At 36.7% G+C, this 27,205-nt stretch overlaps 1 protein-coding gene across 15 annotated transcripts in view; it reads right to left on the minus strand.

Annotated features, from left to right (window-relative positions):
• ablim2 (actin binding LIM protein family, member 2) overlaps positions 1–27,205 on the minus strand; it is a 209,424-nt gene that overhangs the window by 56,108 nt on the left and 126,111 nt on the right. For 13 of the 15 annotated variants that reach the window (XR_007934936.1, XR_007934931.1, XR_007934937.1 and 10 more), the window contains 5 exons: positions 26,132–26,239; positions 21,790–21,843; positions 13,218–13,270; positions 12,081–12,186; positions 10,387–10,445 (listed from right to left, as the gene is read on the minus strand). Coding sequence is in view for 1 of the 15 variants with exons in the window: in XM_028801896.2 (XP_028657729.1) it covers positions 10,387–10,445; positions 12,081–12,186; positions 13,218–13,270; positions 21,790–21,843; positions 26,132–26,239 (380 nt within the window). In the remaining 14 variants the exon portion in view is untranslated. The remainder of the gene's footprint in view (positions 1–10,386; positions 10,446–12,080; positions 12,187–13,217; positions 13,271–21,789; positions 21,844–26,131; positions 26,240–27,205) is intronic. The other 2 variants (XR_007934938.1, XR_007934939.1) reach the window with 1 other exon arrangement.

Raw genomic sequence — 27,205 nt, forward strand, 5'->3', positions numbered from 1 at the left:
AAAGCCGAGCATGAGATCGTTTTCATTGTGTCTGTGTCCAACATCGGGCAGTTTACCACGGAGTTCCTTGGCCTAATTGAACTGGGTGCTGACCAATCTGCCCAGGCTGTAACAGATGGGCTCGTTAAACTTTTCCAGGAAGCAGGCTTGGTCAACTGGAAGAGAAAGTTGGTTGCCATGTGCACAGACAGGGCTGCCGTTAACGTCGGTATATACAAGGGCATTGTTCCGAAACTACGGCAACTGGCTGCAGTAGGAGACTCCCTTGTGCACATTCTGTGCACCGCACACACACTAGAAAACTGTGGAAAATCAGCTGATCGCAACATTCCGTACTGTGAGACCATTAAGCGCTCCGTGGTCAAGCTGCTGCAGTTTTATTTACAAAAAGGTGGAGCAAAAAATACGGCTGTGCTTAAGAAGTTGTGTGAAGAGAACGGGTTCTCCTTTGTGAAATTGGGTAAATTTCATAATATCAGATGGTCTGCATGGAGGCATGACACACTGCTAAAAATATCAAGATTATTGCCAGCTATTAAAATGCAACTGGCCACGAGTGATAACAGTGACTTGCAGCATATCTGCACAGACCAATTTTAGTGTTTTCTGGGCAATGTGATTGACATTGGCAAGATTTTGAACACCACAACCATTGTGTTTCAGAAGGAAAAGCTGAGCATTGGAGAATGTAAGGATGAACTCACAGTGGCCATAGGACAGTTTACACTTTTGCTTGATGCTGAAGGCCACTACAGAGCATATACTGTTTCTAATGCTGATACTGACATGGACAAGATAAACTTACTCAGGGGGTTAATTGAGGAGTTTGGAATCAGATATGACTCACTGAAGTCATGTGATCATTCTTAGTATTTGATCCTTCAACTTGGCCTCAGGAAATACAAGATTTACATCATTTTGGCAACACAACAGTTTGTACCATTCTTCAGAATTATGAAGCCACACTGAGTCTTGACAAAGACACAACTATCACAGAATGGATACGCTTAAAGCAAACAGGGAAACACTTGGCAGCATCCTCTGTGTATGACTTGGTCCAAATAATAAATACAAGCAATCCAGATCTTTACTCCAACATTGTCAGATTGGTTAAACTGTCTCTTACACTGCCTTTGAGCAGTGCAGCCTGTGAGAGGGGATTCTCAAATCTTAACATAATAAAAAACAAGCACAGATCTTGTCTGTCACATGCTCGCCTCATGGCCCTAATGCACATCCACCAGTCAAAGAAGACCACAGAGACATTTGACCCAAAATCAGCGGTTGACCTGTGGATGGAGACAACTAAGCGGAGGCTTAACCAAGGAGAGGGAGATGCATCTGCAGCATCACATTCAACCATGCAGGAAGCTGAAGTAGAGGACAGTGAGGTAGACAGCAAGGAGGACAGTGAGGAAGGTTGCATTTATTAAAACCTTACTCTGTATAGAGTGATCAGGTATTTTATTATTATTGTTGTTGTATCTGTATTTATTTTTTACCCTAATTCTTTACCTTACTGTTAAATCTGTTATAGAAATTTTTTATCTTTGGCAAAACTGTTAATGGTCATGCCAATAAAGCTCTTTGAATTGAATTGCATACCAAACTCCATGGTACTCACTTGAGTAACTCACTTAAAAAGTTATGTGCACCCCTGAATATTAAACTGTAGAAAGTTGTAAATTCCAGTGATAATGGCAAGAAAATGGTAATTAACACATTAAATGAGACAGAGCATTATTACCCTTAAAGTGTAGGCATTTCATTTAGAGAAACTGCAAAAAAAAACTAGTGTCATTGAGTTCAGTTTTATACATAATTCAAAGGCAACTGAAAACTGGAAGTAACTCTAATAGGGAGAGATATGACAGACCCAAAGTCACAACCCAATCAGAAGTCAAGTTTCTGAAGGTCACCAGCTTGCATGATAGGTGCCTGACAGCGCAACAATTTCAAGCACAGCTTAACAGTGGTCTAAAAAAGTAAGTCTCAGTTTCTATCATGAAGAGGAGACCTTGTGCTGCAGGCTTGACAGGGTGAGTGACAGTAAGAAAGCCATTCCTTAATGGACAAAATAGGGCCTTGAAATACCATCACGCAGGGAGTTCGTATGCCATCAAGTTGGTGAAAAGATGGTTCCTCTGGGTAAGAAACAACAACTGTCAAACATGGAAGATGGAAGTGTGATTGTCTGGGGTTCTTCTGCTGGAGGCAAAGTTGGTGACTTCAATAAACTGACTGGCATTCTGAATCAAAAGGGTTACCACAGTTTGACTGTTTTATCAGCAAAAGGTGGCTACTTTGATGAATCAAAAATTTGAATAAAACTCTGTACACTTAATGATTACTTGACTTATTTTTTTATTTGCATTTGTTTATTTGTTAAAATCCTTCATTTCAGGTAACCTTAAGACATTAAGCTGCATGCATCTCCATAAAAACTGAAAAAATGGAGGTGTTCTAAAACGTTTGACCGGTAGTGTGAGATATATCTCTCTATATATAAAAGAAAATCCTGGAATGGAAAGCAACTGCAAGGCTACAATACGTGATAATCTCGAAAGACATTTTAAAGACCCGCGAGACCAAGGAGACTTGCCACGGTGCGTCTCGCGGGAACCGTAAACATGAGACTTGGTGCCAAGAGATTGTCCCAGGGCCGTAGCAAAAAGAACAGCGGCTATACAGGATTTAAAAAGATCGAAGGGCAGCGCGACAGCAGCTACCCCAACCAAACGTGAGCAGCATTATACATCCTGCAATACTAGGGTGTTGTACCGTGTTAGCCATTATGAATGTAGAGAAAAGCCAAGCAAAAGTTTACATCTTGCCTGAAGAAGGGGCCTGAGTTGCCTCGAAAGCTTGCATATTGTAATCTTTTTAGTTACCCAATAAAAGGTGTCATTTTGCTTGGCTTTTCTCTACATCCTGCAAGAATGAATTCAACCACGCCCGGGGCCAGTAATAAAAGACAGGTATTGCTTTTACAAAGTCACGCGAGACCAGGCAGTGAGCCATCATTTAAAACAAGTCAACAGACCTCTAAGCTAGAAGTTGTTGGATTGCTTTTGGCAGGCAAGCATCATGTGCTCCCAGCTCTTAAAACAACGACATGCGACAGGCAGAAGAGGCAGCTAGCAAGCAGCAAAAAGACAGCAAATGATCCAAAGGCATATCCTTAGCGTATGTTCAGCCGCAACACCCTTCACAACACAAGCAGTATTACTGTATACGTCTGGGAAGAAAGAGATGTAACCTCACGTGGGGCAGGAAATAAAGAAACAAGTATTGTTTTTACAAAAGTTTTTAAAGTAAAAGTGAAAATTATGCATATGTAACAATTCACAAGAAAATAACAATCTCTTTAAATTGTAGATTGCCTGCCTAAGGTAAAGTCATCCCTGATGAATGGGGACGTGGGAATGAGGGGTCCTTTAATCGGATTAGCACTATTTCAGATGTGGAATAGCAAAATGGGGGAGGCAGCTTGATGAATGAGGTCTCCAGGACTTAAAACAAATCCAAATCATATTATGTGATATCATCTAATGTGAAATTCTACTCCGTACTTCTAGAATTTTTATTTTTATAAAGTATTGAGGATTTATTCTGTTCTATGTATTGTACTGTACGGCTCAGAATTAAAAGACAATGAGTAAGATGATAAAGTAGAACTTCATAAAGACGTTTACAAACGTTGGCGCTAAACACATGCAGAGCAGGTTAGAGACTATGAAACCAGGGAAATTAGAAAGGCTCAAAAAAAAAAAAAAACCGAGCTATACACATGTGGAGAAAGTTAAAGGATTTGAAAGTAGGAAAATTAGAAAATATAAAAAAAAGAAAGTAAAGATCGCAGTAGCGCAAACAAACAAACTGCCTTCATTTAACTATGTACCAGTCTAACTTTGGTTTTGCACAATAATTACTACACTATTGCACCTTAACACTTAATTCTACTTTATTCACATAACTTTACTTATTCATTATGTTCTACTATACTGTTATCTTTCAATCTATGACTTTTTGTTAATCTAACTGATATTCTTCTAACTTTGCACAGTTTTTGATAAGCGGATCAGGATGCATTTCACTGCGTGTTGTCCTGTATAACTATGCAAGTGACAAATAAAGAATCTTGAGAATTTCAAAAATGGAGTTTACCGCACATGCATTTATTGGTTACTTTGTTAGTGTATATATATTTATCTGTCTGCTTATTTAAAAAGCTACATTTACCCCAGGAGTCAAAAACGTTCTGTCTAGCCCTTGTACAAAAACCTAGACAAAAGCTGGGGTATCACCTTGGTAACCCCATGTACTTTTGGAACTGTGAGAGGAAAATAGCATGACTTTACAGACAGGAGTCCAATGCAGAACTCTACTTACTTTTTTACTTTGTAAAAAAAAATTATTAACTGCTGATGATGTAGATCGTTTTGTCTGTGCTGAAATTCCAAACAGAGAAACCTGTCCTGACCTCATTAAAAAGATTCAGCATATTGGGACTCGCAAGATTACAAATATTGTTTTTACAGAAGTTCTGAAATAAAAGTGAAACTAATGAGATAGCAACAATTCAAAGAAAAAAAAATCTTAAAAGTGTGTATCTGGAAAACCAAACACGGGGGTTGGCGAGCGAAGCGAGCAGGGGGTGAAGCCCCCTAGTATATATATATATACAGTATGTATATATATATATATTGTGACAGATTAAGGTCTCCGTGACCCCTTGAACCCTCAGACTCGACTCCAGACACCAGGTAAAAGTCCAATAATTATATTTATTTGGACAATACAGTGCACAAAGCACCCTCCTCTCCACAATACTCAATAATAAACAATCAATAATCAATCCTCCACACTCCCAGACACTTTGCCACCCTTCCTCCCAGCTCAGCTCGCCATCTGGGATTTCCCATAGTCCTTTTATAGTCCTGATCTGGAAGTGTTTCGCCCTCTCTGTCCACGTGACTAGGAACACTTCCGGGTCATATAAAAACTCTTCTTTACCCCGGAGGCACGTCGTTTCTTCCTGTCATGTGATCATGACGCACCTCCGGGTTATAGGGCACATAAGAGTCCAACAACCTCCCTACAGCGACTCCTGGAGGCCCCCATGGTATCCAGCAGGGCTGTGCATATAAACTACAGAGTCCATGATGCCCTGCTGGAATTCGGGGCACGTTCATGCTGTCGGGAGAGCTCCTCCTGGCGGCCTGGGGGTGAGGGCCGGAGTAGAAAGCCTGCAATCCTTCACAATATATATATATATATATATATATATATATATATATATATATATATATATATATATACAGTATATATATACCTCTATATATATAATTTTTTTTTCTATTCGTACTAGGTCTTTTATTTTGCATTGTGTGGCAGAGATAAGGTAACTTAAGAGGCAGAGAGTATTACTGAAATTTCAAAGAGGGAACCATCACATGTTACTGGTTAAGGGAAAAGCTATAATTTTTTATCAGGTGAACATTTATGTCAAATCCTGTCAAATCCTTCCATGCCAAGGTTTCTGGATAATGTGAACTCTGACTTAATAGGGACTAGTCAATGATAAAATTAACAGAGAGACAAACACAAAAAATATAATTTTTTGAAAAGGGCTGACCTAAACCATCAATACTCTTGTTTCCAAAAAATCTATATTTTAAACCTCTTTATATATCTTTATTGTTATGCTCACCTGCACCCCTGTGCTTCACACATCCTAGCCCCAATGAATTTCTCTCCTGTCTGTTTTGTTCTTTGTTATCTGGTTTTAATTTCTTTTCCTTTTTTATACACTAATTCAATAAAAAATAACCCAGAAGGATACTCTGCAGATTATACAAATCCAGTTCAGCTGTTCATAACTTAATTGGCCTAGAACCAGAGTGGGCTTCTTAAACTTTTGGCTCTAGCATGTTGCAGTGTTTACTGAGTGGAAAATGGGAAAAATAGAAAGAAAAACAAAAACATAAAAACTGAAAACCCCTATTGAAACAAAAGAAACAAGACAAGTAAAATTAATTTAAATAAGAGGAGAAAATAAATTGATTCATTATGTAATTAACAAAAGGAAAATACAAGCATACCAGAAAACGTACAAAAAATAAACACAAGACGCAAATAGTACAGAACTAGAAATAAATATGGAAAAATAAATTAAGAAAGAAACCAGAACAGAATAAAAACAACTTCAACCTAAACACTTACACTGTTAGAATAAAATACCATAAAATACCTATGAACTAGACTAGACCTTAAAGGAATCTTCTTCTTCTACTTCTTCTTTTGGGTGCACCCACAGAAGATCATCTGTCTCCATTTATCCCTGTTTTTTACATCATTTTCTGCCACACCAACTGCCTTCATAGCCTCCCACATGGCATCCATAAACCTCCTCTTTGGTCTTCCTCTTTTCCTTTTGCCTAGCGGTTCCATTCTCAACATTCTTTTCTGATGTACTCCTCATTTCTCCACTGCACGTGTCCAAACCATCTCAATCAAGCCTCTCTCACTTGGCCACCAAACCTTCGTACCTGTGTTGTCACTCTAATAAACTCATTCTTAATCTTGTCTACCCTTGTCACTCAGAGTGAAAATCATAGCATCTTCACTTCTGCCACTTCCAGTTCTGCCTCCTGTCTTTTTGTCAGTGCCACTGTCTCCAAACCGTACAACATAGCTGATTTCACTACCATTTTATAAACCTTCCCTTTCACTCTTGCAGTTACTCTTCTATTACAAATCACTCCTGCCACTCTTCCCCTCCAAGTCCACCCTGCCTTCACTCTCTTCTTCATCTCTCAGTTACTTTTGACTGTTGAACCCAAGTATTTAAATGAATCTACCTTCACTACCTCAGCTTCTTGCCATCATACCATTCCACTACCTTCCCTCTCATTTATGCACATGTACTCCATCTTATTCCTACTGACTTTCATTTCCCTTCTCACCAGAGTGTACCTCCATCTCTCCAGGTTTGCCTTAACCTGCTGTCTACTCTCACTACAGATCACAATGTCATCCACAAACATCATAGTCCACTGACAGTCGTGTCTGACCTCATCTGTCAACCTGTCCATCACCATTTCAAACAGCAAAAGGCTCAGAGACAATATTTGATGTAATCCCACTCTCATTTTGAACCAGGTTGTCATTCCAACTGCACATCTCACTGTAGTCATACTGACCTTATGCATATCCTGTAGCACCCTCACATACTTTTCTGCTACCCCCAACTACCATAACACCTCTCTTTCTAGTCATACACTAGTTAATGTCAACTAGACCTTAAATGAATATTCCACCCAAAAATTAATTTTTATGCGTTATTTACTATATGTAATTTGTCATAATGACCAAAAAACAATTTTTATCTCCCACTTTAATGTACGAAGCAAGTTTCCAACTGTTATGAGTGGATTAACTATTTTTATGTGTTTTTTTGAGTTCTAGCACTCAGTTTGGGGTTTTCATACCTCTAGAATTAAAATTTAACATCAGTTTTATAATCTGAAGCTTACATTTATTGGGGTTAACATTTTAGTTATTTATATTATTGGTGCCATTTAATTTTCCTGTTAGGGCAGTGTCTGCAATGTCAGGGATGTTTCTTCATTACCTTTGAATTACAGAGCAACACTTTACATTGTTGTTCTTGGAATCACTTCCCTATCCAAGTTGACAGATTCAAACCTGCATTCTAAACATCATTTAAAAAGCTTTTTAAATTGTCTTTTCTGTTTTTTGACACTTAGTGGTGGGTCACTCAGTTTTGACCTTTTTCTGTCTTTGACTTCACCTTGTCTCCAGGTTTCTTCGTAGTTCACTAGTATAACACTGACAGAATAGAATTATAATGGTGACCAACCATGAACAACAGCAAAGGATATCAAAACATCCATGAGCAAATTTCACATTATTTCTGTTGCAAAATCCACATGTGAACTCATCCAGTAGCATGCTCTCAACATCAACATCCTAAATTCATGTATTTTTACCAAAATATTGTTAAATAAATTAATCCCGGAGAACACTCTCAAGAACTAAAACAGAATGTGCTCAGAAGCGAATGAGCATTTGAATTGTAGACCTGTCTCCCATTACATTTATATTCATATCCACAACTGGAGTAACTTGGGATTATTTAGCAACAGACAGTGAAACTGCACACATTAGCTCACCTTCTGCCTGGTGAAGCATCTCAGATATGCTTAAATCTGAAGCATATTCTCTTCCTGATAATATTTTCACTCACTATTCTGTAACTTTTAATTTTTAGTTTTATACATCATTCAGTAAACTTTGCACTGATGATATTATGTGAAACACAATGTTAGCCAAAGAGTAAGCTAATACTGGGCTAGACTCATGACCCATGATTGGAGTAAGCAACATATAAAAAAATTGTATTCCTTTAACCATGGCTAAGATGAAGAAGGAAAAACTGAAAGTCAAATTGAATTTAAAGTGGGATGAACTCATGCAGACCTGACATATGTGAAGCAATCTTTGGCTAAAATAGAGCTCTGTGCTGAAGCAGTGACATAATTCAGTGCTCTGCCATTTTAATTGAAATCCTTCAGGTGACTGCACAATTAGCAATATTACTGAAGGCACCTGAAGGACAATTACCAATTTAATAAATTTTCTAAATAAAACAAAATTAAATAAAAAAGAGGAATGCAAAAATAGAAAACGGAAAACGCAACCACAGAATAATATCACATCTCCAGGTAACTTCTCAGTTCTTAATCCCTAACAGTTAAGCTTTCCCTTTGTGCCTTTTTTTCTGCAAATACTAAAGTCTTCCTCATCACACATTCCCTCCTTTTTTATATTAGACATTTAAGTTGTCCATTTGCCTTCTGTAGACATTTATACATGGGTGTGTTCCTTTATTTTCCACTTTTCTTTCTTTTTACAAAATGAAAAAACCTCTACATCCTCAGCATAGTCTTGGCAAAGTACAGGAGAGAATTGCTGTGTTTTAGCACATTCTTTATACGATGGTCTCTGCAGTGTAAAGGATTAGAATACAAATGAATGCGAGTGAAAACAGTGCTTGAGAAATAGGAATATTGCATTCTCACGAGTACCAAAATAAAAGAAGTGACGAAGCTTATAATATTTGGCATTAGGACTCTTGCTTAAGTTAGAGTAAAGTAATATACTGCATGTTATTATTTTTGGATCAAGGAATCCATAATAAATATGAGTTTTTTAAGGTAACATGTGTAAAAGCTTTGTAAATTTATTCTGGGTCATTATCAACTCCATTTTATTAATTTTGAATGCCACCATTTTTGTACCACACATTTTTAGCATACTTCTCACAGTTCTTAGACTCATGTCCTCAGAGGATTTGGCCATAATGGTGTGATGCGATGGGTTTATAAGTCAGTAAGCTGATGTGTCTCTATATCTGAGATTGCAGATAACAAACTATTTTCTCAACAAAATGCTTGTTAAAAAATTCAATATTTTGTATTTGGTTTTTGATTCAGGCTTTTATCTCTTGACTTAGATTTTTCTGGGTTTCACTATTGTTTTAATGAAAGAAATATTTGGTCTTATGGTTTTGACCCCACTGTTCTTTTCTGACTTCTTCTCCTTTCCCCATCCTGGTTTTTCTGCTACCTTCCACAGTATAACAGGTATGAAGATGAAGTTTAAATAGAAACAGTAATGCAATCCAGACAAGAGATAAGAAAAATTTTGCCTTTGAGATAAAAAAATGTTAAAAAAGATGTATTTTAGGTATACCTCAAGGTACACTTTATAAAGTTTGTCTAAAAAGTAAGATTCAAACTACGAGGAATTGTGAAAAATGGCTGCAGGGTAGGTAGGACAGGATTTGAATGTCAAACTGAAGATTTAATCTTCTTGGAATAAGCTCAGTTTTTTCTGTGTTTTTGCTGTAAAATGTCTGTTACCTTGAAAGTATCAACACTGTCACTAAAAGCAGCATGTCTGTCCTTGAGTAACACACTACCTGAACTGATCTTGATACAGTTATGAATTCATCAGACACCTAAACCTAAACCAATAAGATCTTGAATGAAACTTGTTCTGTGAGATAAAATATTTCTATGAAAAACCTTGATAAAGCATTTTCTACATATTTTAATTTATTTGTGTAGTTCTTTTAGTCACAAAAAACATGACATTTCCCTACATTCTAAGGCTAGGAAATTACAATATTTAAGGAATTTTTATATATTTGAAATCAAGTACTCTTGTCTAACATTTTTAAAGCAGTCATTTTAGATATAATAAAGCATTTCTGTTTGCAAACTGTAATCCAGATATATGATGTTTCCAAAGTCTTCCTTTTTGCATTTAAGAAAAGGGATTTATTTAAAAACATACCTTATTGATGCCATTCCGACCATAGCCTGGAAGAGAAGCTGACTTTGTGTAGGAAAATCCTGTGATGAACAAAAAAAACATTAATTGTATATTTTCACACAATTACATAAGGTTTGTAACAAATTCACAACACCACCAATAGCAACTAGAGAGAGATAATCACTTTGTAATGTTTATTTAATAAATATCTTGTGTCTATATTTAGTTTAGTCTGTAAAACTCAGGCAGAGTAGTGGTTCTGAGGCTAGGAAACTGCACTGGCAATTGGAAGGTTGCTGGTTTGATTCCCATAAATGGCAAAAGTGACTCTACTTTGAAGGAGTCGGGGTGGGGCTTTAGGTTCGTGCATGTGCATTAAAATTCATTTTGACTGGGATTTATAAAGGGAAATTGCATATAACTTTGCTTATGCAGTTTTAAGCATCTTAATTTTTTTGTGCGTACACATATTTCTAGTTTTGTCCATATGCCATGTTTTAATGGGAATTCTACATAAGGTGTTATACATGAGGCTCCTGGATACTGAACAAATATTATAATTTATACATCTGACTAAAGGGTCTGAAAGTGTAAACTGCATTTATTTATTTATTTTGAATAGTTTATTTTTTGTATCAATGCCATCTGTATGACCTACAATAAAATCATATCTTGCTTTACATATAAGGTGGAATGCTAACCACCAGTCTAGCTGGTTAATAATATCTGCCTAGACATGGTGGGAACTGGCATCTAGAAATACTTACACCAGACCATTTTGAGGGTCAGTGGTTGGTGTCATAACAAAAAGTATGTTATGGTGGTGTAGAGAAGCTATGAAAGAAACCACACTTTCTGGAATGAATTAGTGTTACTTTCAAGTTATTTTATTGGGGGAAGTTCTTTACTTTGTAAATGTGATCTCAATATGTTGTGATTCATACATTCTTTTTTTCTGTAGCACTGCATGTGCATGGTTACTTCAGCAAATAATCTGCTCTTCATTTAAATACATGCTTTCTTCATACAGATGAAGGCTTTTTACAGTGAGTTTCATGACATCCATTCTTTCCCCAATGCTGGCTCATAACACGATATACGATAGTAGATCAATGCATACTGTAGTCATAATGGCATTAGTGTGTTGCTCTGTACATCGTCTGTAGGGCATTGCTGATGTAACATTAGCAGTGCCAGTCAGAGTGCTCAGTCTAGACCTTTCTACAAAACCAAACCTAGCAAGTAAGTCTTTGCATTGTCTTTCTGACTTTGTCATTTCTTGGGAAACATAAACAGACAATAATAAATGTCAAAAATGACATAGCATTTTTCTGTGGACCGAAAACACTTGACCAAGGATGACTTATGAAAATCTTCAAAAAGACGTGCATGCCAGTTTGACTGGCTTGATAGTCAATGAATGCACAGTGTAACTGAGACAGAAATGTAACCTACAATGAAAACACTTGAGACACCCACTGCCCCTGCCCCACCCATCACTATAGCTTTGGTGAGCTTATACCTTATTCAGAGGAACTGGAACCCCCAGCCCCCTATATTTCACACTATGTTCCTAATCAGTTTCTCCTGACAAGCTTCTTGTACATGTCAGCTCTTTCCTTACCAATAATGCACAGCAACTCTATACTTTAATAGCCATATTTGATTGACTCTCATACTCTACATTATTGCATACAGCAGCATGTTGTACTTACGTGACTCTGCTGTGTCAGTAGGCAGACTATGAGTTGATGTTCTGGGGTCTAATTCCTCACTTTTAGCATCCATTTCACTCTTTAGGATAAGCCAGCTTGTTTTCATCTAAAATTGTAACATTGATGTGACAATATAGTAAAATGTTTTCAATGCTTTTAGTGTATGTTTTCTTAATATGTCAACAAATGTTGACTTGGAAACTTGAACAACTATGTTAAAAAGTATTATATAACCACTGTTGTAATTTTTGTTACATATACTTGTGGAAGTATAATATTCCAGAAAGAAGGTTATTTCAGTCACCAATAGTTAACATGAAACACTTGAGTCCACGTGTATTTGTTCATCAGAGTAGGAGATTTCAATTATGTTCTTGTCTTCATGCTCACAGTTTTTCTTGCTAAGTTCTTTACACACAACACAGCTCAAATATGTAACACTCTTTAAACAGTTTTCTTAAATAATCTGAGTGTCATCATATGCCACAATCTATGACTTCCGTAATGTGTTTAACAGCAGTTGGTAAATTGTGCTAAAGATTTACACGTAACCCCAAAATCATTTAGTTAAATCTTTTGCCACCCTGGTCACTAAGTGTATGAAGTTTGCGTCTTCTTCCTATGTCTGCATAGGTTTTCCCAAAGCACTTCATTTTCAGTCTTCATATCAAGAATTTAAGTGTTACAATAATTGTGAACACTAAATTGAAGGATGGATACGTAAAAGAATAAGCGCTATGATTTACAGGTTTTCCTGCATTGTGCCAGGTGTGGCTTTCATCGAACCCTGCTCCCCATGAGCCTGTTATGGAATAAGCAATGTCAAAAAATAGACAAGCACTTTAAAAAGCATTGCTTGCTTACATATGTAAAATGACTTTGTTTGAAGAGATGCCGGACTCAAAGATGGCTCTGGTATGGCTGAGACTATTTGTGTGTTTCTATACTCATGAACATGATACAACTAAGCTCATGCAATTATTTTAATTAGAATTACTAACGCTTCTTTAATAGAGTTAGGGATATGCAGTGTGAAGTCTCTCCGTGTCATACATGGACTTCAGATACTTTCAAATCAATAAGCTCATATGTGTATTGTATTCTCATTATTAAATATTCACTATAAGTCACACCTACCTTTCTGCCGTCCAGATCCAAATCGTCACCTTCTTGCCACGATGTCCTTGTCACTGTAGATATTATCAACAGTATTATGCAAATAAATTCATGTGATCCTTTAATAATCACATAACCATGCTTCATTCATTTCATTCATTTTGAATTTGTCTCTTCCTGATGAATCACTGTGATAGCAACACTCTTGATTTTTACTGAACTGACTTCCCATTCCCAGCTGCCAATCATACCCGAGAAATATACAGAGGCTGTCTGGACAGAGATATATTCCATCCAGCACGTCCATCTGTTGTCCTAGTGAGCCATGTCTTGTACATATTCCAAGACTAGGTGGCATTCCAAATGTATGTACAAACCACCTTAATGGGCTTCTTCCTATCTGGAGAAGCAGTGGTCCTTCTCAGAGGTCATCTGTTATTGTTGAGCCCCTCAAACTGCCACTGAGTGTGAGCCATCAACCCTATGCAGGAAGTACATTCTGACCATTTGCACTCTTTGGTAGTATATCACTTCAGTGAGCAATTGCCCTTCAATCTAAACATGTTTATCAAAGAGGAAGACTTCTTGGCCAATGCTGAAGCTAGCTGGAGTATTGAACAAATTCAAACTTCAATGTGTGTAGTGTATCATACAAATTATTCTGCTGTTTAGATTTGTAATGTCTTGTTATGTGAAAAAAGTTTTCTTTATTTATTTTTATTTTCTATACCAAATGTGATTTACAGTTGTAATGGGCAGGCAGGATTCTTACCTGGCCGGGACACTTCTGTAAGGGAAGGAACTTGCACAGGGCAATACCAGGATGACACAGGGCAGCCCCCCTGGCTTGTGACAGTGCCACAGAGCAGGGAAGCTCAACACTGATGGGGCCTGTGGCCACCACCAGGGGGCGTATGGAGAATGGGTTAGCCCTATTCTGCAGGGCTGAAGTCGGACCCGGAAGTGCAGCCGAAAAGGAGATCATTGAACAACTGGAACACTTGTGGGTGCCCTATAAAAAGGGGCCAGTCCCCACCATTCTTCGGCCAGATTTGGAGGTGGAGGACGAAGATTAAGGGAGGAAGGAGTTAGAAGAGACAAAGAGAGAAAGGAACCGTGTGGCGTTTTACCCTGAGAGCTTTAAATAAAACCTGCATAGTGCTGGAACTTGTGCCTCTGTGTCTGGTGTGTCGGGTTAGGCTTCACACAGTATACTAATAGAAGTAAGCATAATAAGGCATAATATTAATCTTTCTAGATAAGCAAATCATTCTCTTTTATTTCCAGTAGTGAAATTACTGACTTATAGACTAAAATAATCATGAATTTATGTGAAAAGGAAGGCTATGTGGCTTGTGTAGCAAATATTATATAAAAATAAATAGCACACAAGTCATGATGTAGTACACCAAGGAAAAAACTGACTAGGTACAAACATTTTCAGTAGGTTTGAAAGTCACACAGCACTTTAAAATGTAATACAGTACGTGCATTAGAAATTGTGAAGTAAGAGAGAACTGATTTAGCATTGGGAAAAATTAAACCTTATTTCTGCTAAGAGCATAAAAGAGTCTCCACTGTATCTGCCCCAATAACTTATAGCTTCTGTTTCTTTCATTAGTTATGTATTTGCTTAATCATAAGATTACACTTTAGTTTACTTTTGTCATTTGCAAAGGCAAAGCTCTGGTTTCAAACATATCAAACAGAATGACAAAATGCAGAACTCAAGTGATATTGATGAGGGACATATTTAAAGTATGGGCGGCACGGTGGCACAGTGGTAGCGCTGCTGCCTCGCAGTTAGGAGACCTGGGTTCGCTTCCTGGGTCCTCCCTGCATGGAGTTTGCATGTTCTCCCCGTGTCTGCGTGGGTTTCCTCCCACAGTCCAAAGACATGCATGTTAGGTGGATTGGCGATTCTAAATTGTCCCTGGTGTGTGGCCTGTGGTGGGTTGGTGCCCTGCCTGGGATTGGTTCCTGCCTTGCGCCCTGTGTTGGCTGGGATTGGCTCCAGCAGACCCCTGTGTTTGGATTCAGCAGGTTGGAAAATGGATAGACATATTTAAAGTCATTTTTTCTTTTTAGTTTCCTCATATCTTTTTTATTTAGGTTCTAACTGTTTTACAAGTGAGTTGTTAAAACTTCTGTGCTGACTTTAAAATTTATGTCATCCTAAATAAAATACATTGGCAACCTGTGATTCAGAACCCTATGGGTAATATTGTAGTAAACAATTAAATGATAAAAATAACACCTTTTTTATAAAGTAAATAGTTCCTCTAAAAATATTTCATCTGAAGAAAATAAGTTGAGGTCATAATAACTGATGAGAATATCAAAAAAAGTACAAGATAAAACTTCTGATGCACAGAGTTGCATAACTTTATGCATAGTCTGATCACTCATTGGCAGCATGTCTGTGCATTTTGTCCATTATAAATAGCAAACCAACATCATTGCTCATTTGAAAGAATTAAATGCAGTTTACTGGTTAGGAAGAAAATCCTGAAAATGTATATCTTAATTTTCAAAAAAAATCTTTTTAAACATCATTTTCAAAGTTAACTTGTACACTCATATTTGCTGAAAAAATATAACATTCCCATTCTTCTGAACCAATTTTGTTAAAAATCAATGACTTTTAGTAATAAACGTGCTACATTTTGATCATAATTAGTTGATCCATTTTCAAGTTATGCATGCCACAGAATCACAAGTACACACACAAAGGAAGATGCACCACACACAGAAAGACATGGCACCAAATTAACATTAGAACATTAGAAAATGTGTAACATGAACAGACTATTCAACCCAACAAGCTTGTCCATCCTATTCAACTAGATTGTCCAAAATAACCTCAAGTCAAGATCTCAAGTCCCCTAAAGTATTCCTGTCCACCACACTACTTGGTAATTTATTCTATATATCTATGGTTCTCTGCATGGAGAAAAACTGTCCAACATTAGTGCAAAATCTGCCCTTAAGAAGTTTACAACCATGTACATATGTTCTTGTTGCGGAATTTATTTTAAAGAAACAACTGTGATCCACTGTACTAATTCCTTTCAGAATTTTAAACACTTAAATCATATCATATTTTAATCTCCATTTGCCCAAACTAGAATGGTTTACCTCCATTAATCTTTCCTCGTACCTCATAACTCATAGTTCCAAAATCAGCCTAGTCTCTCCCTCTGGACCTTTTCTAGCACTGTCTTTTTGTAATATGGAGACCAAATCTGAGCACACAATATTCCAGGTGAAGCCTTTCTGGGGCATTATATATAGTATATAGCATAATTAGGAGTTTGTTATATGTATTGTCTACGATAATAACTTAATTGTTGTTGTAACAATGTGCAAGCTAAAATTATCGAGTATGTCACTCAGTTTGCAAAAAAATAATGAAAAACACACCATGAGAGTCTTCACATTCACTGTCTCATGTAACCTAAAAGGATAGACTACTGTGTGTGTGTGTACAGTTAGCGTCCACAAGTGAAGCTAGCACAGCTGCCTAAAAGTGAGGGAGCAAACAGTGCCAGGGGATAAACAGCCATGCAATCTACGTCATTAGATTTAATTGCAAGATGTGGATCATCCACACTCATGTGGAGGTGGTTTTGCTTTGAAAAGACTGATGTTGCTTACAAGACAGCAATTTGCAAACTATGTTGAAAATCATTTGCTGTTAAAGACAGCTCGACAACAACTTGTTTCACCATCTGTGAAGTAAAATTGATCTAGTACAGAGTCCTGAAGGTGTAGGTGAATTATTAATCCATTCAAACTAATTACATAATTCGTTCGAACAGATTATTTCTATTTTTATAAGAAGCATATGCCTATCAGGTACGTTTATTTTGCAAGCCATCTTGGCTGAGAGTCCTTGACTCCAAAGCACATTTTTTCTTTCACTATTTAAAACATTTGCCTCCTCGACCCTCTCCATCCACCCATATGGCTGCATAAGTTGGAGCAGGTGATGACACAAGGGAGGGAGCAAAAAAATATACTTTAGCAGCTATTTAAAAAAACATAGGAATTCAGAGAAGGCGAGTCTCTGCACACTGTCAATGAAAAAGAGATCTAGAGCAACTTGATGATACATGACGTGGACAGTGATGTAAATCCACTTGAGTGGTAGAAAACACAAGTACCCTAAGTTCTTGTCTATAAGCCGCGGCTTATCTAAGGAAAAAAGTTGTGAAAATGAAAAAATAGAATATCGGCTTATACATAAGTCCGGCTTATACATCCATCGCGGGGGTTGCGTTCCAGAGCCACCCACGAAATAAGAAAATCCGCGAAGTAGAAACCATATGTTTATATGGTTATTTTTATATTGTCATGCTTGGGTCACAGATTTGCGCAGAAACACAGGAGGTTGTAGAGAGACAGGAACGTTATTCAAACACTGCAAACAAACATTTGTCTCTTTTTCAAAAGTTTAAACTGTGCTCCATGACATGACAGAGATGACAGCTCTGTCTCACAATTAAAAGAATGCAAACATATCTTCCTCTTCAAAGGTATGTGTGTCAGGAGCACAGAATGTCACATAGATAGAGAAAACAATCTCTAGCAAACAAATCAGTGGTGCTGTTTGGCTTTTAAGTATGCGAAGCACCGCGGCACAAAGCTGTTGAAGGTGGCAGCTCACACCCCCTCCGTCAGGAGCAGGAAGAGAGAGAGAGAGAGAGACAGAGACAGAGTTTGTTTTTCAGTCAAAAATCAATACGTGCCCTTCGAGCTTTTAAGTATGCGAAGCACTGTGCAGCATGTCTTTTCAGGAATCAGCTTTACAAAAGATAGCAACGTGAAGATAATCTTTCAGCATTTTTAGACGAGCGTCCGTATCGTCTAGGTGTGCGAACAGCCCCCCTGCTCAATCCCCATATGTCAGGATCACAAATAGGCAGCGCAAGAGTGAGAGAAAAGTAAGCAATCTAGCTTCTCAGCCACCTGCCAATAGCGTCCCTTGTATGAAATCAACTGGGCAAACCAACTGAGGAAGCATGTACCAGAAATTAAAAGACCCATTGTCCGCAGAAATCCGCGAACCAGCAAAAAATTCGCGATATATATTTAAATATGCTTACATATAAAATCACAATTTAAATGACCGCTACGCGCGCGTGTTGACTCGGCGACGCCCAGAGCAGAAAGAATGCGCTGCAGCCGCTCCAACCGCGCCATGTGGGGAGTGAGAGAGACGCCAATATCTCACACTCTCTCCCCCCTTAAAGAAATTAAATGGGTGCGAGTGAGACCACTGACCTCCCTCCCTTCTATTAGTTATAGATTATAGTACGTTCGGCTTATCCATGAGTCCGGCTTATCTATGATATGATTTTATTTTAAAAATTCGTATGATTTTTGGTCTCCGGCTTATACATGAGTCCGGCTTATAGACAAGAACCTAGGGTACATTTCCCCAAATTGGGTAAACTTGGAAAAAAGTATCTGTGCATCCGTGCCACAAGTAGCCCTTCTGAGAGGGCTTTCAGCACAGGAGAAAATGTTGTAACATGTAACTGTACTGCTCTGAAGCCAGATGCTGTTTACAGACTGGTGTTTCTGTCATACAACTTGAAGTTTCCTCAATAAAATTTTACAATTGTTTTACTTTTTCTGATACCTTTGTGCAAAATTACAGAACCTGTTTACAAATGCTATAGTTTTATTTCCTGTGCAGTATCTGGATTTTTACACTAAAGTTCAGTATGTAAAATTTTTGATTTTGTTGTATGCTGCACAATTCACCTTGCAGCAGAGCAGTTTATGTTTATCCAGACTGTAATGTTCATGCCCTTTAGTTCAATTATGATTAGTATTTTATTATGTTTGGATGCATATCTTGTTTACATTAAGGTTAAGTGTCTGATTAAAATGCTCTCATTATAACAGTTTTGTTAATTGTTTGTGTAAATCCTGTAGGCCATTTTGAAATTAATTAATGCTTTGTTAATTAATGCTTTGTGTTATTTTACTTTAGTTTTAAGTAAATCAATAAGACCTGTTTTGCTTAACTGTTGTTGCCATTAATCTCATTAGTAAGCTACAATTAATATCCTATTATGAAGCCCAAGCTAGATCAATAAGACTTTTATAAGCACGTTTTTAATACCAAGATATAATTTTTTGCCAATATCACACACACCCCTAAGTGTAATATTCTTTTAGCTTTCTTGATCACTTCAGTACATTGTCTGGATGTAGTGATGAGTCCACTATGACTCATAGGTCCTTCTCATAAGAAGTACTTTCAAGCACCAGAATTTCTATTCCTATGCATAATACCTTACCATTTGCTTACATTAAATTTCATCTGCCACAAATCTGCCCAAGCCAGTATGCTGTTCAAGTCCCTCTCTAACAATCCATCTAATTCTACACTGTCTTCCATCTAGTTTGGCATCATCTGCGAACTTAACCAGCTCAATGATTATATCCTTGTCTAAATCATCATATTTATTTAAAAAAAAGCAGTACCCTCGGAAGTGATTAATAAGAGACATTACTTTTAACATCACCTAATTCTGAAAATATCCCACACTCCATTTCCCATTTCTGAGCCAACTCTGTACCCAACTGCTCACCACACCCTGAATTTCCACTTCTTTTTTTTGATTACTAACCTTTCATGTGGTACCTTATCGAATGCCTTCTGAAAATTAAGATAAATGATACCATAAGAATTTCTCTTATCATTTGCTTTTGTTGCTTCCTCATGGGGTTCCATGCACATTAGAAAAACACGACCTGAACCCAAGATGAGTGTTTGCTAACACTCCTGTCCTAGACATGTGTTGCTCAATCATTTCCTTAATAATTACTTTCAGTAATTTACCTGTGATGCATGTTAAGCGTACCTGGCCAACAGTTACTTGGATCAGCTTAATCATCCTTATTTATAAGAGGATACTATTTGGCAGCCTCCAGTCTTGATGAATTTCCTTAATGTGCAGAGATTTTTGAAAAATACGCATTTATGATTTATAGATGTATTTAGTAACTTCCCTAAGCACATGTGGATACATGTTATCTGGTCTTGTTGAATTGTTACATTTTAGCCTATTTAATCTAAGCAGTACTTCTGCCTCTACAATTTCCATGTCACTAAGTACATCCTTAGTAGAATTTTTACTTTTGGGAGGTTACCAACTTCTTCACACATGTAAACTTTAATACAATTTTAGTTCAAATCATTTTCTATTTCACTGTCTGCACAGTATATTCTAGTTCACCTTTACTGTTCTTAATACTGTTCACCTTACCCTTGACCATTCTTTTACAATTAAAATATTGAAAGAGTATCTTTGAGTTATCTTTTGCCATTCCTGCCATAGTTCTCTCCAAATGTCTTTTACCCTTCCTAATGTCTTTTTTAACAACAGCTATCATATGTCTTATGGTTAATGCTGGAATTTTTAAGAGTTACATCCCTTGAACAATATTTTCTTTTCCTTTCTAATTTCATTTTAGCTCTTTCTTTATTCCTCTTGAATTTTCTGTAATTTCATACTGCTTCAAAATTTTGGAATGAACTTGTTGAATGAACCTGCCCCACATCTTCTCAACTGCCTCCATACTCAAATGCTTATCCCAATTTATCCTACTTAGGCTATGCCACATCTGCTAATGTGCCCTACTAAAATTAAATCTAACTGTTAATAGATTGTGAATATGTACTCTGCCAAAACACAGTGAAAAATATTGTATTATGCTCATGTCTACAAAGTATTAAGAACAGGCAAACAAGAATTTTGAGGACAATTTTGAACAGAACAAATTATTTAGATTTGATTTTAGCCTTTAGTTTCAAATTAGCTTTTTCTGTAAATAGCCACAAAGCAACCTTTGAGCACAAGTATGAATGACATCATGCATCATGTTTTGGTCCATTATGTTGCCTCTGTACATCAAAAGATTCTTCTGAATTTATAATTTAGTATAAGATGAATATCTTTGACATGTTAATATTTTGCACAGTATTAGGGCAAATAACCACTGACATTTGAAACATATTTTATAGGCTTCCTGAATGAGTGTGCAATAGCAATGAACTAAATCAGCTCTAGTGGACAGCTCAAATGATTATTTCAGCAGTGTACCCACTTGAGGTAATTTACTACACCATATGAATTCTCATTTGCCTAATGCTTTAGGAACTATTCGATTTCTTAATTCATTATTACCTTTGCTGCCTTGTTAACTGATAAAGTAGTCAATAGTTTTAAGATGAAGTTAGAAATTCTAGCGTAATTACAAAAAAAAAAAGAAAGTGCTTTACTGGATATTAAACTAAAATATTCCATTTCTATTTCAGGTAACAGCAAGCATGTACATAATCAAAAAATATTTATTTCCACAGATTTTCCTCACAGCAATTTTTCTCATAACATATAACACAACAAAAAGTACCAGCACATAAAAGATAATAAAAATGTTTTCTTTAACAAATAAAGAATAAACACAATGATACATAACCGACCAGTATGAGTACATGATTGTTAAACGATGGTTGATGGAAAAATGGAAACATGCAAATACATGCAGAAACAAGTTAAAGAGAAGACTGTACCATGCTGTTTGTAGATAGGGGGCTTTCTATATATATTATCTTTACTCCTAGTATCTAAAGATAGAAGGAAAAGGAAACAGAAATAAAGAAAATTAAGAATTATTTTCCTTTGATACAAAGTTGTGACACTGTATATTAATAGGTGATCTGATAACCTTTATTAAAGGCAGCACAATAGTACTTGTTGCTGACCATGATATTGTTCTAACATCTTCTTACAAATACATAGTTTTGAGTTGTTATTTCACTTTTATAAACAATATATTACAAAGTAAAAAGTATACATGGGATCTTTATGCTTTTTGTAATGACAACAAAACAAACATACACTTTATACTGGGTCACACACAAGGTGATTCTTTTGATGAGATTTTTAGGAACCACAAATAATTCCTCCTTAAAATTATTGACATTTCCGTAGTTGGTATTGAGAATTTGAACTCAGTGACTAATATATTAGTGATAAATCTTTTCCATTATTACTTGCATATTTAAAATGTACATTAACTAATAAAGATGGTATCCAAATTATCATATTTTAACTAAAAACAACTTGAGTTTGACCTATTTTAAAGACGTAAAATGAAAAAATACGCCGAAACCGATTTGTGCATGTTACAGAACACACATTTTGATTTAGTATGATTCTGAACTATTTTAAATCAGAAATTACATCTGCTGCACAAATATGTCCAATCAACTGAAAAAGGCCATAGCATCTATATATATAAAATCCCAATGTGCGTCCAGGTGTCAGTGTGTGGGTGTCTTCTGGTGAAGTGCGCATGCGCGGGGCACGGTGCGATGCACGATATTACTGCACTACTGTTTATGCACTACTGTTCTAGCACCCGTTATTGTAACGGGCTAAATGACTAGTATCCTATAAAATGGCAGCGCTAAACATGACTACACTACCCACAGTTGGTTGGCTCTGTCTGATATAATGAGGCACTGTTTATATGCAAAGTTCTGGAAATCAGCAGTGGAAATTGCTCACCTCACGTAAACAGTTAGTGGCTGTGTATGTTTGCAGCTGGCTTTCTATTTATTCAGCAACTACGAAACAAATGAATGGGATTCTTTCTTAAGATCGTAAAACTTACTTGGTCTGCATGATTTACGTGAAATTGTACACATACATCTTGCCTTATGGCTTTGAAACAATACTTGTTATGAATCCAATCTACTTCCTGAGTTATTTTAATATACAGTATTTGTTAATCTATATATATAAAAGCCAAATACCACAGACTCACTCATCACGAAATCCCCCAAACCATGAGGACTTGGAACTTGAAATTTGGAATGTAGGTTACCCTTGGCCCATAGGTGCTCGCTAAGAAACGGTTGTAAAAATTTCATGGTCCAAGCATGAAATTTCTTATAGTTTTTTAAACCCTTTTGTATGTCTGTCTGTTTTTCACGAGAGAACTACTTAACGGATTTAGATTGGGTTTTTTGCTATAATTTGCTTGAACAGTCCATTGATTTTGCGACTTTCTGATCGCGCTAAGTATCACAGTTCGCTTGCGGTTCCAATTTATTAGCGCAAATCTGAAAGAGACTCATTGGGCTGCGGGGAGGGGGGCAGTGCCCTCCTCACTCAAGCCTTTGCCTTGGGGCATAACCTTAACTCCGATTAGTTAGTGAATGAGAGAACTACTTAATGGATTTAGATCTTTTATTTTTCTATAATCTGCTTGAACATTCCGGTTGACTTTGCAACTTCTCTCATTGCACTAAGAATCATAGTTCGCTTGCAGGAGCGATATATTCGCCCTAATCTGAGACAGAGGCTGCGGGCCGAGGGGAGGGTGAAGAGTGACGTCAGGAGTAGAGAGCTGGGCGGGGCCCTCCTCACTGTCCTGTTTCACTAATACACGGGCAAAGCTGCGGTGGATGGCTAGTATTTAATAAACTAGTGTTCTGATGTATTTCTTGAGTGGTAATCGCATTTATTTGTAACAAATATGGACAATGAATGCTAACACCAAATTTACTTTATGTGCATGACAGAAATAAAACCCTTTAGTGTGCTTCTGCTTTTACTTTTATTTGTATAATGATAGTACTTTAGATATAGGGACGTAACTTACAACGTTTAAAAACTTTGCTCATACAGCAAGTCGGAATGGGTGATCGAAACCATACTGCCTTTAAATAACATTTAGTTTATGCTTGTATGATGCAAATTACAATTATGTGTTACTTGAAATAAAGATTAATTTAACATTTAAAAATTATAGTGACTCATGTTTTTTTAATTTTGTAATACAATCGAGATATTTCTCACTTGATGTCACATTTACTGTCTTAGTTAACAAATTTAAATTTCCATTGTTTACATAGAAAAAAACAAAAAAGACCACAGTAGTACACTTTGATTATGAACAAAAACATTTTCTTTTTTGAAGAAATGTTGACACTGAAACACTTGTTTTAAATCAAAACTCAAATTAAATAAAGCAAAGCAAATCCATTTTTATTTCTTCAATCAAGGACACATTTGGCCAGGAATCTCTAAAATGAAAATGAATTTTCCTACTAGGTTTAAGTTTTGTTGATTTTCTTGTTTAAATGCTTTGTTTCAATAAACAGTACTCCCTCAAGTTATTGTTTAATCATTGTCAAATGTGTGACTATAATACAAACCTTATGCCGACCAATTTAAAGGGGACACGGGGAAAGGATTTTGACGTTACACTGTGGCTTACCAATTTGTCTCTTCTGCCTCTAGCCTGGAAGATCTGGACCTAGTCCATAGCCAGTGAACACACCTCATCCCCTTCTCTTCAGGTCGCCATCCTTTATAAACTGAGCCTCAATCAAAATGGAGTCAGTTGACTATTGGCTTCAGTGAAAATGACATAGCAGACTTGCCTCTCACACTAACCTTTTTTCCGTTTTCTTATTGCCTGAGGGCAGTAAATGGGATTACCAGCCTGGTACTCCAGCCCTTTTTAAATTCTGTATATTGGCGTGAAAAAAATTGTGCTTTTAACAGTTTGTTAAATAAGACTTGTAATGTTTAATTTGTATGAATATTAGGATTATTTAGATAAGATACAGCTTTTAAGTGAATACAGCTGTGCAATTTGTGTGTATTTATGCAGGATTTTAACAGGCTAGTGCCTTTTTTGGACAGAAAGTAGGGTCAAAGGGCACATGATGATGGCTCATAGGAATGAATAAGTGTTTTTCAAGAGGAATGGGATATTGGCATGCATGCAAATACGACTGAAGGAAATTGGGATATTAGCAAATAATAAAAGCAAATATCACTATAGCATTATAACTAGTAGACGGTAAGAGCTGTAAGCTCAAAAAAATTTATCGGTGTGTCTGTATGGTTGTAAGAGGATATGAGCTTCGGACCTTTTTAGTCAACATGTTATCATATTTCCCTAGAATAAATTTTGCCAACAAGTAAGAAGTCCATTGGAAATTATTGGTCATTCAATTTTGGCTGATTCAACTATTAAGAAGACAAAAAGTACAACAGCTAAATAGCCAAACAAACTATCTGACTCAAAGCTTGCATTATAGACTTTGATTTGAATCATTCAGGTAATTTGTTTTGATCTGTTTTAACTTCTAGTGTTTGATACTGTATGTCCGGTTTCTCTAAAAATAAACGTACATATAGATTGAAGTAAAGTTGGTTATTATTTCATTGAAACTGTCTTGCTGTTTGTTGACACTCGCAATCACTAGAGGGATGGAGGTTCCATAAGATGAGGGTCTGTAGAATCCTAACCCAGGTCTAAAGAGGTTAATAGTGTTAAAACCTTATGAGAGTACCCAGTCCCTGTTAGGAAATATTCAGCCCTTGGACAGGAGGGAAACTATGAGCAAGATTCATCTCAACCAGTTTTGAGGTAATCAGAGGTATAGTGTTGAAACTTTTCCAAAGGTAGCCAGCCCTTATTAAGGATTGTAGAGGTTGAGTATTGCATGGTATACATGTAGTATTAGTAAGCTCAGAAAGATAAATTAGGCATTTACAGGATTAACTTGTCCAACAATAAAAAAGAACCTTAGGAGGCTAAAGTGACACATTCTTGATAAAACTGTCTTTTGTGTGGTTTCTTGACACCATGAACACAAACAGTAATTATGTAGAAAAGGAACAGCCATGTAGCAAACTTACCATGTTAAAGAAACTGTTATCACCTTAAATTCTAAATATACCATTTCTTTTATTTTCAACAAGTTTTTAGCCTGAGAAACAAAATCAAGCTGTCTCTATCGAATGAGGAAGCTTTATTAGCTGAAGCAGAGGAATATGACAGAGCACAAAAAAAAAAACAGCAAAAAGGCCAATGTTATGAAATCCTACCTGGAACATGGAAGTGCCTGGGTGCTTGGACATAGGAGGAGGAGGAGGAGGGAGATTTGCTGTCTGAATATGCTGATAAGCTGGGGGTGCTCCGGCCACTTTCACTGCCTCCAAAGGGAAAAGCAAAGAAAGTAGATACAAAGAAAATGGAAAGCAAAGTAGAAGAGTTACAAGCATCTAAAGCTTAACTATTGCATGACTTGTTAATCTAGCCTTCTTCTTAAAAGATATCACATTGAACAGTGACGGGTAGAGAATTTGGTCAATGTAACCACTTTAGCAAAAATGTTTAAGTACTGCACAGAAACCCAATTGTGTAGTCAGTGTAAATAACGCTTCATATATGTGTTCAATATTGGTAACTAGTAATAGTGAGAGGAATATTATGAAACTATCAGTAATCTGTTGTATTAAGAAAATGACAACTCTGTTTGGATACACAAATAATTAGAAAATAACAATTATGTTCATTGTCATTAATTAATTAATTAATTTATTCATTCATTCATTTTTTAACCTGCTGCTTCATGGCTCCTGTGGCCTGCATTCAACTCTCCCCCATTTGCTGTCTGTGTAAAGTTTGTATAATTTCCTTTAATCCATAATTTTTTCCCAAGTGTATTCAGGTTGCTTCCTATATTTTCACGTTAGATTAATGATTCTGAATTGGCTTAATATAATATTCTCTGGGTGCATTCACAAGTGAGAAATGCATTAGGCACAAGGTAGAAACCAACAATCTATGAGGTGGCACCATGGGGAGACGTCATGCACATACCCTCACCAAGAGTCAGTAACCAACCTAACACACACATCTTTGGAATGTAGGGGTAAAATCAGAGTATTTGAAGGAAAAACCCACACAGACACTATGAGAATGTTGAAGCCTAACAGAGGTAGTGACCAAACCAGGAGTAAGGACTAGGACTTTATATGAATACTTTATATAAATATCTACTATATAATAAAACACCAAGGTCTGTATGCCCAGGCCCCGGAGCAATCTAATTAGCCAGTATGGCTTTAGTGTGATTGGTCAGTTTGGCTTTAGTGACACAACGAAATAGGAAGTTC

The sequence above is a fragment of the Erpetoichthys calabaricus genome, chromosome 5, assembly GCF_900747795.2.
Source record: "Erpetoichthys calabaricus chromosome 5, fErpCal1.3, whole genome shotgun sequence".
NCBI lineage: Eukaryota > Metazoa > Chordata > Cladistia > Polypteriformes > Polypteridae > Erpetoichthys > Erpetoichthys calabaricus.